Below are 12590 nucleotides of genomic sequence, written 5' to 3'. Positions count from 1 at the left end.
CAGGGGGCCCAGCCCGGCCGACTGAGGGGCCCAGGCAGTCAGCCTCCCAGGGCCCACATGGCTCTGCTGCCCGGGATCCTGTGGCCACAGTCTGTCTCGGCTCAGAGAAACCACCAGGTGTGGCTCCTGGTCCCCAGGTGTGGGGAGCGTGCGGCTCCCAGCTGTCTTGCTCCCCTGCCACCTGGGCTTGGCCTCCGAGTTCACCGGTGCCTAAGGCTCAGCCTTCCCTGTGGCATCCCGGGACCCGATGAGCTAGACAGACACGTGTCAGGGAGGGAGGGGACCCAGACGGGACTGCACGGCCTTGTTCAAGCAGTACGGGCGCCGCAGGCCACCCACTTCCAGTGTCCTTCAGAAATTCACCTGGTCTGTCTGCCAACTAACTCCAGCACACAGAGCCCGAGCTTCTAGCCTTTCCCACGGCTGTGTGAGGTGGGCCCCACCCACATGCTCTACCTGCAGGAGCGCAAAAGTGGGGATGCACCAAAGACAGTCCACATTTCTGCAGTAGAAGGTGAGCAAGGTCAAGAACATTCTAGAGCCCTGGTCCCTCATCTCTTTCCTGCCCCAGTGCAGAGACTGAAGATGATCCATGGCCAGCAGGAATAGCCATCCTGGTCACTTCGGAGAGCAGACCAGACTCTCCTAGGGGACTTGTACATTCCAAACAGTGAGCCCCTGGGGACATGGATATCCATGTCTCACCTGCCCCCCTCCCCTCGCCCAGACTCAGAACCCCTGGGGGAGGGTCTCAGCGTGGTTCAAATCCTCCTTCACAGGTATGCACAGGCTCACACCAGCCTGCACCTCAGGAGACATAATAATATTCATGTACAGAGCAGATCCACACATGTGGGAACACACACCCAGGTGCACACATGCTCACCTGACACCCCCCCACACACACACACACGTGCACACTCCACCGATGCTCGCACCTGCCTCTGCCCTCACCTCACCTGCAGCAGGAGCCCACCCAGCCCCTCATGCGACCCTCGTCCACCTGGAGCTGCTGGGACTCGGGGCCAGCTCGTGGGAGGAGGGGAAGCCCCGGGGGCCCAGGGTCCTCTGGCTCATGGACCACCCCAGCGGAAGTGGGGCCTCCCTCTAGCCTCTGAGGGCTGCTGGGAACCCCGTGGGCACTGAGCTCCCCTCAGGGCTGGACTCAGGGGTCTCCTGGTTGCCACATTCAGTGCAAAACGGGAACAGGGCCTGGCAAACCAGGACAGGCTGAGAATGGTACTCCGGATGAGGAGGGATGGATGGGTGAGCCCCTTTCCACGGCCCCGCCCCAGAGCGGCCTGGTAAAGGAGGCGGTAAAGGAAGGGGTGCTTCCCAGAAGCTGCCGGGAGTGCACCAGGCAAGGCCATCATGGCCCACTGCCCGTCCACCGTGGGCTGCAGCCGCCATGGACCGGCGGTTCCCCGGGGCCGAGCTTCGATCCTGCAGCCAGGATGGCCTGGGGCAGGGAGGGGCCTTGGGCCTGAGACAGCCCGCCCAGAGCCAAAATGAGGCAGCACATGCAGGCGTGGGAGAAGCCCGGGAGAAAGGTCAACAGACAACCTTGGAATGTCCTTGGGGGAGGGGAAGGGGGACGCTGCAGCCTTTTGAGCAAGGCCCAGCTGGTCCTCGTCCATCTAGGGACGGTTCTGGCCACCAGGCCCCCATACCCATTTCCGGGGGTGACAGTAGGTAGAGGCTCACCTCAGCACCATCCTCAGCCCTGAGGCTCAGGGTCCCGGGAACAGCAGGAGGCAGGATGTGAGGATGTGATGACGGGCTGGAAGGGCAGGAACAAATGCGGGCCGAGGTCCCAGCAGACACACCTGGCCTGTGGGCACTTCGCCTGCCTGACCTCACCTGACCCAGTGAAGGGAGCTTCTTAGCCCGATTCTCAGGTGACTCATGAACTCAGATTTAGAGGGTCCGCCAGGTGCCCGGCTGGCCAGCGTGCTCCGGCCGGGAGAGGAGGCCGGCCATGTCACATCCATGTTGGTGGGAAGAAAAGAGAACCGGACAGGAGGGAAGGAGGGGGAGGAAAGTCCCAGAAGAGGAAGCTGTGCGCTCCGTGGCCTCCCTGGACCCACCAGGCTTCAGCTTTAAGATCTGGGGCAGGAATGTCCACAAACCAAAGAAAATATTCCAGGTGCTTCCAGGGAGAGCGGGGTGGGGTGAGTCCAGGGGAATGAGGGTCCTGAGCTAGCGTCCAAGGAAGGCAGGCGAGCCCACCCAGCAGTGCTGAGCTCCCGGGGTGAGGCTGGAGGTCTGGGCCTCCCCAGCGCACGCCCGCCCTCCACGTGCACACGCTCGACCATACTCACGGCTCCCACGCGCACACCTACCTGCACACGCCGACTTGCACACTCATTGTCTTTCACATTCACACACACGCCCGTGTGCTTGCACTCACACTGTCACATACTTACACACACTCATTGCCTCTCCCTTAACCTTTGCACACTCACACACGTACACACTCGCCAGGGCTCCAGCCCAGCTCCTCCACTTTTGGGGAGCGGGTCTCTGCGTGAGGGTGAGGGTGCCCGCAGCTTGCAGAGTGGGATGAGGGGGCGGCAACCCAGCCCCGGGGTCTATCGGAGCCCTTTGCTCCTCCAAGAAGCACTTAGCTCCACTTCCTTTTTCTCTCTCCTTTGGTGCCTGGAAAACCCCAAACATTCCCAGGAGGGAAAACAGGCCCTTTATCACCCCGTGGGGTCAGAACACTGCATCGCTGTAGTTGAAAGTGGCTTGACTCAAATAGCATTTTCCTAGGAGAAGGAGGGAGGGAGGAGGGGCTGGCGGGGAGCTGTGAGGACTGACACCGAGTAGGCACGAGTTCCGGGCCTCCGGGGCGGCCACACCCAGACAAGGGCAGAGGTTGATACATACCCTGCAAAGAGTCCCTGAGCTCTGAGCCGGCAAGCGCACCCCCCTCTCCTAACAAGCTCCCCCCACCCCCCCGGGCAAGGGCTGTTATCGTGTCCCCGCTGGTCATGCGGTGGTGCCTCCGCAGGTACACGGCAGCCATTTGACTCGTGTGTGTTGACTGAATGCTGGACTTGCCTCAGGGCCTTTGCACCCACGGTTCCGCTCTCGCTTGTCCCTTTGACAAATCATTACAGTAGCAGCGAGGTTTCCCGAGTACGCCCTGTGTTCCGGACAGGGAGCTAAGCACTTTGCTTGTTATCCCATAAAACCTGCCGACACCCTTACGAGATGGGTTACAGGTGGGGGAACTGGAGTGCGGAGGAGTGAGGCCCCCATCCGGGAGGCAAGGCAACTGGCTTTGCCCGGGTCTCCAGCTCAGCTTGGCCTCTGTGCCAGGCCCATTGCTTCCCGTGCAGACCCCCGTCCTGGCCGTGGTGGCCCCTAGTGAATGCCAGTGGGGGGGGAGAGGGGTCTACTTTTCCATCAGAAGAGGCAGCTAGGAATCCTCTGGAAGCTGGATGTGGGGCTGGTGTGGTTTGGAAACACCTCCTCAAAGTGCCTTTGGTTTGCTGTTAGTCATAATGGTTACTTTGAAACTCCATGTAGCATTAAAGAAGAATAGCCAGAGGGGGCGTGGGTGGAAATGAGTGGGAAACGCTGCTTTAGTGCCTCCGTTCACTTGCAAGGTGACTCCTCACCAAACACAGGTTCCCCAAGTCATCGTGCGTCCCCAGCACCCCGCGCTGAGCCCAGCTCATGGCAAATGCCCAGAAAATATTTGTTGACTGGAATCACTGAATGAAGGAGGAAGGAAGGATGGAGTGGGGGAGAGAGGGAGGGGCAGGAAGGAGGGAGAGAGACCCAGGACATCCATCCCTAGCCCTGGAGGAAAGAGGAGGCAGTTACTACTCCGGTTACCTCCAGGGCCCTTGTCTCCGTCCTGATTTCTGCCACACGCAGCTACTGAGTGAGAAAGTGAGGGTCATCGGAGTGCTGGAAAGCACGTGGAAAGATGGCCGTGGCCTGAGACAGGGAGCTAAGTGCTGGGGTGGGGCGGGGATGTGCAGGGACCAAGCCCAATTGTCCCTTCCCGGGCCCGCTGCAGGCTCCCCAGGCCCAGCCTGCAGCTCCCAGGGAGGACGAGCTGGGCCTTCTGCCGCTGATCCGCTGCTGTGGGTCCCTCCCAGGCAGGTGGGCAGGAGAGCGGCCCCTGGGAATAAGGCTTCTCCCTCGGGCGGCAGAGTCAAGATCTGGGGGCAGCAAGCTGAGTGGGCATGCGTGCCTCTGCCCCCACTTAGGGACAAGCGCGTGTCTCTGGTGAGTAAACGGTTTGCCCCCTTCACCACTTTATTCGACGTAAACGAAAGCGCGGGGAAACCTTCTCCCAAGTGCATCTGTTCCATCGAACCACGTGGTGGACCTTCTCTTCCCTCCTCCACTCTCTCCAATCTTCACGCTAAAAGCACAGCTGGAAGATGCAGAGAGCGTCATCTGGCCAGATGATGGAGCCGCACGCCTCCACCAGGTCCCACTGGGGTGGGGGACACCAGGATTCAGGGTAGAGACCAGAGCCTGTGACTCAGCGTTGATTTCTGATCTGTTGGCCTCAGCACACTTCATAATCCATGGACACGTGCACATTTTTTTTCTTCCTGGTTTCCTCGCTTTCTGGATTACTGTCTGTAAGTTTCAAAATGACCCAGGATCCCTGAGTGGTTTATAAATTAGGGCTGTATTCTGAGAGCACCCAGCAGAGCTGATATATTGTAGGTGGTGTCAGAGTTTCCATTATAAACCCCATTTCTCGGAGGTTTATAACTCGGCCGTAAAAACACACCGAGGCCAGAAGCCTGGACTGGACCACGTGCAGCTGCGTGGGTCCCTTCCTGGTCTCCAGGTGCAGACGGCCAGCAGGTGCCACAGAACAGAGACTGGGGTAGGAGGGTACAAATCTGGTCTGGCGTGGGGGGATGTGAACATGGCCCCCCCACCTCCGCTGCCAGCGGCAAGCTGCCTGCTCCAAACGGTTGCCCGTAAAGGATTGTCAGCCCTTGGCGAGGCCAGGATGCCTCCTGGTGGGTGGGCCACCAGTGCGGAAAAGGGCTCCTGCCCACCAGTGAGTCTCCAGGGCCCCAGTCTCTATCATTCTGCCCCAAAATACGCTTCCTCCAGGCGATATGGGTCCCTTTGGGCAAGCAGACTGACCCAAGGACCAGACAGATACCTTTCCAACCAATCTCCAGGCCAGGAAGAGGTGCCACGCTTGGTAGCATAGGACCTGAAATAACACTCCCTGTTTCATTAAAGCACTGATTACAGAGTCGCCTGTGTTGGAAAGTGGAAGAGTCAAGCCCAGCAGTTCTCAGGCCCGGGGGGCCTGGAAAAGAAATGACAATCTCCTGCCCCTCCCCTCCCACCGGAATTGATTGGACTGGTCTGGAGCTGTTTCGTTTAGCAATTACCCAGGGGATGCCCTAGGCAGGTGCCAGGGAAGGGCACAGCCCTGGAGACGGACCCCAACAGGCTGGTGATGTTTCTAGGACTCTCTCTCCCCAGAACCTGGCCATTGCTGGGGCTCCTGGTCACGTGGGACCCTGTGCTGAGACATCAGGCCGGTGGCTTTCCTGGCCCCTGAGCTCTGCTTTACAGAGGAAGCCCCTTCTAAGCCTTCTCCTGGGAGCCTTGGGGACAGAGCACAGGTCCGAGGGACCGGTGGGTGGCAGGAGCCCGTTGTGTTTTCTCCGTATCTTCTGAGACTCCCAGGATTTCTGGTCCAGTCTTGAGAATTTCAGGCTTGTCTGGATAAATGGAACCACGTCCCTGGGTTGCCCAACTCGGAGCCTGGGCCCCTCAGGATCTCCTGCCTGCACGGAGCTGAGGCCTTTCCTCCATGGGGGAGGGGGTTGTCTGTTGTCGACCCATGAGGGTGCTTTTCATTGATTCACTCATTCATTCACTCACTCATTCATTCATTGCTCAAAAACGAGCACTGAATACCTGCCCCTGCCAGTCACAGCTCTAGGCATCTAGAATATTCCAAAAACCAGAGCAGATCAAGGACCCTGCCCTCCCGGGCTTACCCCCCAGCAAGGGTGACAACACCAAGCAACACCCATCATCAGTCAATCATATCATGCGGAGGAGGGACTCAGTGCTGTGGGGAGAACCAGTAAAGCAGATGGAGGGGGAGACCAGGAGTGTCCCTGAGGGAGGACAGGTTGCGATTTCAAGTGGGGAAGGGAGGCATCCAACTAGTCAGGTCTGCTGCATAACAAACAGGCAGGGAATCTCGGAGACTGAGACGAACAGACATTTATTTCTTATTCCGATTGTAGCAGCTGCAGTGGCTCTGCCCCCGCTGAGCGGCAGTTTCGGGCTGTTTCGTGAACCTCACTCCAGGACCTGGCTTACTGGGGAGTCACGTCCGAACGCATTGCACTGGCCAAAGAGGGTCACAGGGCAAGGCCGACATCAGTGGCAGGGAAAGTGGGGGTGGGGAAAGTGATGTCTGCTGGACAGCAGTGCCCGAAGGCAGCTGGACAGGCCACGCTGGGGAGGTTTCTCCACGTGGGCAGGTTTCTCCTGGGAGGCGGGGAGGGAGTGGCCAGGGGAAAGCTGGAAGAGCATCCGGTAAAGGGGACAGCGCCAAGGCCTTCGAGTGTGCACAGCCTCTTCATGGAAGGGAGGTCGCTGCAGAGCGGTGGGAGGGGAGGTCTTAGAGGGAGCCCTGTGAGCTGCTTTTCTCCAAGTGAGATGGGAGTGCTGTGAGTTACAAGTGACCTACATTCCAACCCCATCCCACTGGTTGTCAGAGGGAGAGTGTAGGGGACAGGGGTGGAGACCAGGGGGGACGTGCATCCAGTGACCCAGGTGTGAGACCATGGTGGTACCCAAGGGTGGTACCCAAGAGGTGGTGAGAAGCAGCCAGATTCCAGACAGATTCTGAGTTGTAGCCGTGGGATCCGATGGCCAAGCAGATGTGGGATGTAGAGAAAGAAAAGCTTCCAGGCTGACTGCAGGGGTCTCACCAACAATGATGGAGGCTGTCGGGGTGTCTGGAGAGCTGCCCTGGATTTACATCAGAGGTGCCTGTAGACATCTGTATTCGCTTCCTAAGGCTGCTGTCACCAAGCATCACAGACCGCGCGACTTAACAACCGAACGTTATTGTCTCCCAGCTCTGGAGGCTAGAAGACCAAGATCAAGGTGATGGCAGGGTTGGTTCCTCCTGAAGGCTGTGAGGGAGAATCTGGTCCAGGCGTCTCTCCCAGCTTCTGGTGGTTTGCTGACACTCTCTGGTGTCCCGGGGCTTGTGGAGATCACCTCCGCCTCTGCCTTCATCCTCACATGGCGTCTTCCTCTGTGCATCTGGGTTCACATTTCCCCTTTTTACGAGGACACCAGTCACGTTGGATCAGGGGCCACACTGAACCAGTATGATCTCATCTTAACCCATTACATCTGCAACAACCTTATTCCCAAGTAAGGTTATGCCGTGGACTGAATGATTGTGTCCCCCCGACCCCCGATTCATATCTTGAAGCCCTAACCCCCAATATGATGGTATTTGGAGGTGGGGCCTCTGCGGGTAATTGGCATTCATGAGGTCATGAGGGTGGGGCCCCGCGATGGGAGTAGTGTCCTTCTAAGAAAAGCAGACTCAAGATCTCGCTCCCTCTGCCCTGTGAACCCAGGAAAAGGGCCCTCACCAGGAACCAAGTCTGCCTGCACCTTGATCTCAGACTTCCAGCCTCCAAAACTACAAGAAATAAACGTCTGTTGTTCAAGCTGCCCAGCCTGTGGTATTTTGTCACAGCAGCCCGAGCCGACTAAGACAGTCACATTCTGAGGTTCTGAGGGAGCAGTACGGGGAAGGGAGCCATCTGCCCTCAGGGGCACCTTGGGCGCAGAGCCGAGAGCTGTGAGTCCTAGGGCCCTGAGGCTGTTTCACGTGGGACCCCTGGGGCACCCTCTTTGTTAGCTGCAGAGCACACCAGCTGAGATGTACGACTGAGATTCAAGACAGTCATACATCTGGAGGAAACCCAGAAGGACAAGCTGTCTGTTGATTTCTGCTTGGCCTTGAGGGCCCAGAGGGGTCCTTGAAGGCTCCCTCCACCTGAGATCACGTCCCCTTAACAGCATCACTCACTCGCGGCCGGTGTCCATCTGGCTCCGGCAGTTCCTTGCTCTTGTGACCTTGGCAGGGTTCCTTCAGAAGTTAGAAAGAAAGCAGCCATGAGGGGCAGCATCTAAAACACAGACTACGGAGCCAGAAGGCCTGACTGTCATCTAGGCCCTGCCACTTTCCAGCTGTGTGACTTTGGGTGAGTCACTTAAACTCTCTGGGCCCCATTTCCTCCTGGGGTTTCGTATGTGAGTACTAACCGCAGAGCTATCTCAAGGGCTGAGTGAGGGTTGGCCTCACAGCCAGCGGTTGGCACCTCGGGTTTAAACCGTGTCCAGGGCCCTTGCTGGGACGCCAGGCTGTCCCTCAGCAAGGGTGACATCTCCCAAGTGCCCCAGCTTATCTTGAGGTGAGGGGCACCAGGGAGCGAGAGGGGAGTCCAGGCTCCAACTGTATCCCAAGCATCCGTTCCTTCGGCCCCCAATACGCTGACGCCTCGCGTGAGCCTCAGACACGTGACTTCACTTTTGCAGGATCCGATCGGCAAGTCTGCTAAATGACCCCAGGCCCTTGCTCCTCCCTGAGGCTTAACAGGCTTGGAGGGCAATAGGTCGGGGGAATGCAGGCCCCAGTAAGACAGTCTGCCTGATCCCGGCCTCTGAGCCAGCAGACATGTGGAGGGATTGTGGAGCCTGGTGGCTCAGACCCAGGGGCTCAGGGTGTTGATGGCCCCCAAGTCTTCACGTGGGCCCCTCCCCAGAGCAGCTGCCCAAGTTAGAGAGGGCCAACTCTGCACCAGCCCCTCCCCGCCGCCCGAGCCACCTCCTTGCCCCCTCCTCCCTCCCTGCAGATGGGGAAATGCACGATGCTTTTGTATGTCTTTGCCACTGAACACAGAGTTGCAGGCTCCACCTCAGAGGGGTTTGGTTCAGAACTTAAAACACTTGCTTAAATTAACGACCAAAAATGGCAGCTGGGTCCACAGCTAATTATTCATTAGATGCTTAATTAGTTTGGGATGATCATGACATTTTAACGTTATTAATTTTTATACTGTAATAGGAATTAAATTGTTCTGCTGTCCTGAAGCTTCCTGTCAGAGTCACGCTGCGGAATGGGGGCTGGGAGGAGGAAGGGGCCGTGGGGATGGGGGCAGCCAGTGGCGGCCAGGCAGCTTGCTGGTCGGGGTCCAGAGCCCACCCGCTCTTCTTGTGGCCTGGAAGAAGTCTCCTTCCATCTGCAGTGCAGCCTCTTCAGAGCTGGACCTTTCAAAATGGCTGGGCTGAAGGTAGAAGCAGCCGGTTGGGGGAAAGGGTCGACCAGATGGCTCCCCAAGGCTCCTTCCTGCTCGGATGTTTCAGGATTCTGTGTTCCTCGTTCCCTTTTCCCAAGATGGGAGGAAATCAGGGAACCATCTACATGAGGGAGAAGGGACCAAGGCTGTCCCACCCCAGGGACAACAGAGGACCACCTGACTCTCACAAACCTTCTCCTCCCTCCCCACAGTCCAGAGGAAGGGGCCCCAGTGGAAAGATTGCATATTTTTAGACAAATGAAGGGAACCCTTCTCTGCCGTGAAGGGAGTCCACGCATGGGGCATTTGGTGATCTCTTCTTATTAAAATGGACACAGCTCTACTTTTCCTTTTTAATCATGAAAATGATTCATGCCCATGTTTAAAAATCCAATAATACAGAAAAGTAAAAAACTGATAGAAATCACATGAAATCCCACCCTCCATATATAATAACTCAATATTTTTAGTGTATGAACTGTTAAGCTATATTTAGTCACATAACTATGTGGACTTTTATTTAAAAATATACTCGTATTATTTAGTGCTATCTTGTAACCGGCTTTTTTTTTTCACTACATAATAGCTCATGAGCATCTTTTCGGGCTAATGGGTATAGATCTGCATGATCCTTTTTAGTCGCCACATTATACTCCATTCTATAAACACACCATAATTTATTTAACCAGTCTCTGGTAGTTGGTCCTTTGACTATTTATAATTTTTCACAGCTAATTACCAGGGCTCTTCTGAACATGCTTTGTATGTTGGTCTGGTTATACCTTCGGGATAGATTCCCTGAGGTGGAATTGTTGGGCCCCAGGGGGATTTCTTCATAGGAGGAGAAGTTTTGGGTCCAGTTCTACCTGCGACTTGGCCAAGTGTTCTGATTTCCCTGAGGCTGTCCCCCCACCTGTGAAACAGGTATAATAATACTATTCTTCTGAGCTGCGATGAGGATGGCTGGACCCGGCACAGAGGCCGTCACTCTAAAAGCGCTGCTAAAATGTAGCTCCATTTGTGCAGTCATTATATGCTAACTCTCAGTTTACAAAGCACTTTAGTGTATATTATCTCTTCTAATCATATTATCCCAAAGGGAAGAATGAGTAAAAAAGATACGCAGGCTTAAGAAGGGCTTGGCTACATTCCTGGGTGGGTGACTCCAGTTACCCGGTAGGGAGAGGAGGTGATATATGGGGTCTGCCCTTAAACCTTCAAGGTCAGAGGTGCCTAGGGCAACCAACACGTGCTTCCATACCCCCTCTTGACCCTCACTCCCTGTCTTCAGAGGGAGAAAGATGGAATCCTTTAGTTCTAGAACCTTCTTTCTGATGATGAGACCCACCCCAAAACAGATAGGGGAGTCCAAGCAGAGGTGTGAGCCAAGATCCTGTAAAAAGAAATGCTGTCGTGGTAGGTGGTGGTCCCCGAGGTGGCCCGGAAGACCCTCCTGCACCCAGCTCTGAGTGCTAGTGACTCAGGTCTGACCCAGGGACCAATTCTGAGATTGAACCTCTCGCGTACAAAGCTTGAGCAATGAACAGAGCAATCAGATACGCCTGACTTTCTGATCTGGAGAAGAGGGCTGAGGACACAGAGAAGCTTCTCTGGGGGGCTGAGAAGGCATTCGGGTGGGCAAAGGGAGCTGGGGTATATTTAGGAAGAGCCTTCAGCAGTTCCCATGGCTGGTCGTAGACTCTCTTTCTTATGCAATTTGAAAAAAATGCCTGGAAATTAAAGCTGGCAGTTAGCCCGCCAGACCTCTAGAAGAACCCCCTCCAGAGGACGTGAGAGGCTGGACCTCTCAGAGGCTGAGCCACCCCGTTCTTTATTTTGCCTCTTCTCCCCTCTCCACGGGCCTGTCCATTCTGGGTCTGACCCTCATCCCCACCAACTTCATCAGGAGCCCAAGCAACAGCCCCAGTGCCGGGTGACGGGGGTGCGAGAGTGGAGGGTCCAAGCAGGTGAAGTCCCTGCAGGGCAGCTGCCTGTGGGACGGGCACCCCCAGCCTGCCCTGTAGAAGTCAGCTAAGTGAACAGAGCATGAGGTTGGGCAGCCTGGCGGGCGGGGAGCCTGGTCCCTCTCACCTACCCTAGAGGAGATGGGCCCTTTGCCCACCCAGAGCTGGGTCTGGAGAAGGAGCCAGGCTCTCCCCCCTTGGTGAGGACGGTGTGTCTTACAGCTCCATTTAGTTGACTCTTCCTGAAACGGAACGTGCCCATCACTCTCTAGAAGCCAAATGTCATAACGAAGATTCACGAGTACCCATCACATCCTGTGGGCAGAAAGAGCCTGGCGAACGCTAATCTCCCTTCTGAGGTCGAATTTGGCAATACCCGCATTGAGTGCTCTGGAAATAACTGCCGGATGCCTGCCAGCTCCGGGTGAGGGGAGGGGCCTGGTGCTGAGGGGAGGGGCCAGGGGCCGCCCCGCCTCCCCCACCAGAGGCAGGTGGTCCCCAAGGAAACCTCCCGGCTTACCCCCTGCTCACCTGCCAGACAGCCTGCTCCAGGTAAGGAAGGGAGGGGAGAACGATGTTAATATGCAGCTGAAGCTGAGATCATAAACAGATGCTCTAATTAGAAGTCTTCTCAAATCATCAGCAGCTCATTTGCCAGGTGAGATGCCAGAGGTGTCCCGGTACTGTGTGGCACTTTGTGTTGGCGAGGACTTTAGGGAGGACGCACGTGTCTTCTTGTGGCCTTGACAGGTGGGCAGGGGCTGGGGGAGGTGGGAGGAGCAGGCGGGGTCTTCAGGTAGGTCTCGGGACACGCAGTTCTACGGGCGGCTCTCTCGCCCGGCCACCTCCCCGGGGCGCTGGGCAGAGGAAACCCCACACACCCGGAGGCCTCGTGCACAGGGCAGCCTGGAAGCCCCGTCGAGGAGTCCGGGGATCCTCGTGGCTAGAGGCAGGCTTCTTCCTGGCTCTGTGAATCTCCCTTGTATGTTCCTCAGCCGGGGACCTTCCTTGTCCCTGCCACACTGTACACCGACCTGAGCCACCTGGACCACACCCAGGACCTGGGCCCCTGATGCCCAAACCTCCATCTCCAGCCTCGAGCTGCAGACCGGCGTATCCACACCTGCTGGACACACCCCTCGGGCGGCCCCTGACCCAGCCCACCCCAGTGTGTGTGGGGGGGTGTGACGCTGAGCTCAGGATCGGCCTGCCCTCCCCTCCCACCTGCGCCTCCTCTGCCCCCGCTCTCACCACACCCTGCACAGCTCACCCCATC

General features: G+C 57.0%; 1 protein-coding gene across 5 annotated transcripts in view; it reads left to right on the top strand.

Moving 5' to 3' along the window:
• CAMTA1 (calmodulin binding transcription activator 1) overlaps positions 1-12590 on the top strand; it is an 898980-nt gene that overhangs the window by 672240 nt on the left and 214150 nt on the right. The window contains exon 8 of one of the 5 annotated variants that reach the window (XM_061187143.1): positions 8136-8207. The exons of 3 other annotated variants lie outside the window; for them this stretch is intronic. In XM_061187143.1, the coding sequence (XP_061043126.1) occupies positions 8136-8170 (35 nt within the window). In that variant the 3' untranslated portion in view covers positions 8171-8207. Of the gene's footprint in view, positions 1-8135; positions 8208-12590 lie in introns of those variants that run through there. One more of the 5 variants, XM_061187136.1, reaches the window with a different exon arrangement.

Source organism: Eubalaena glacialis, chromosome 3 (assembly GCF_028564815.1).
Source record: "Eubalaena glacialis isolate mEubGla1 chromosome 3, mEubGla1.1.hap2.+ XY, whole genome shotgun sequence".
In the NCBI taxonomy this organism is placed as follows: domain Eukaryota; kingdom Metazoa; phylum Chordata; class Mammalia; order Artiodactyla; family Balaenidae; genus Eubalaena; species Eubalaena glacialis.
Note: the sequence above shows the minus strand (reverse complement) of the source record. Positions and strands in the feature narration are given on the sequence as shown.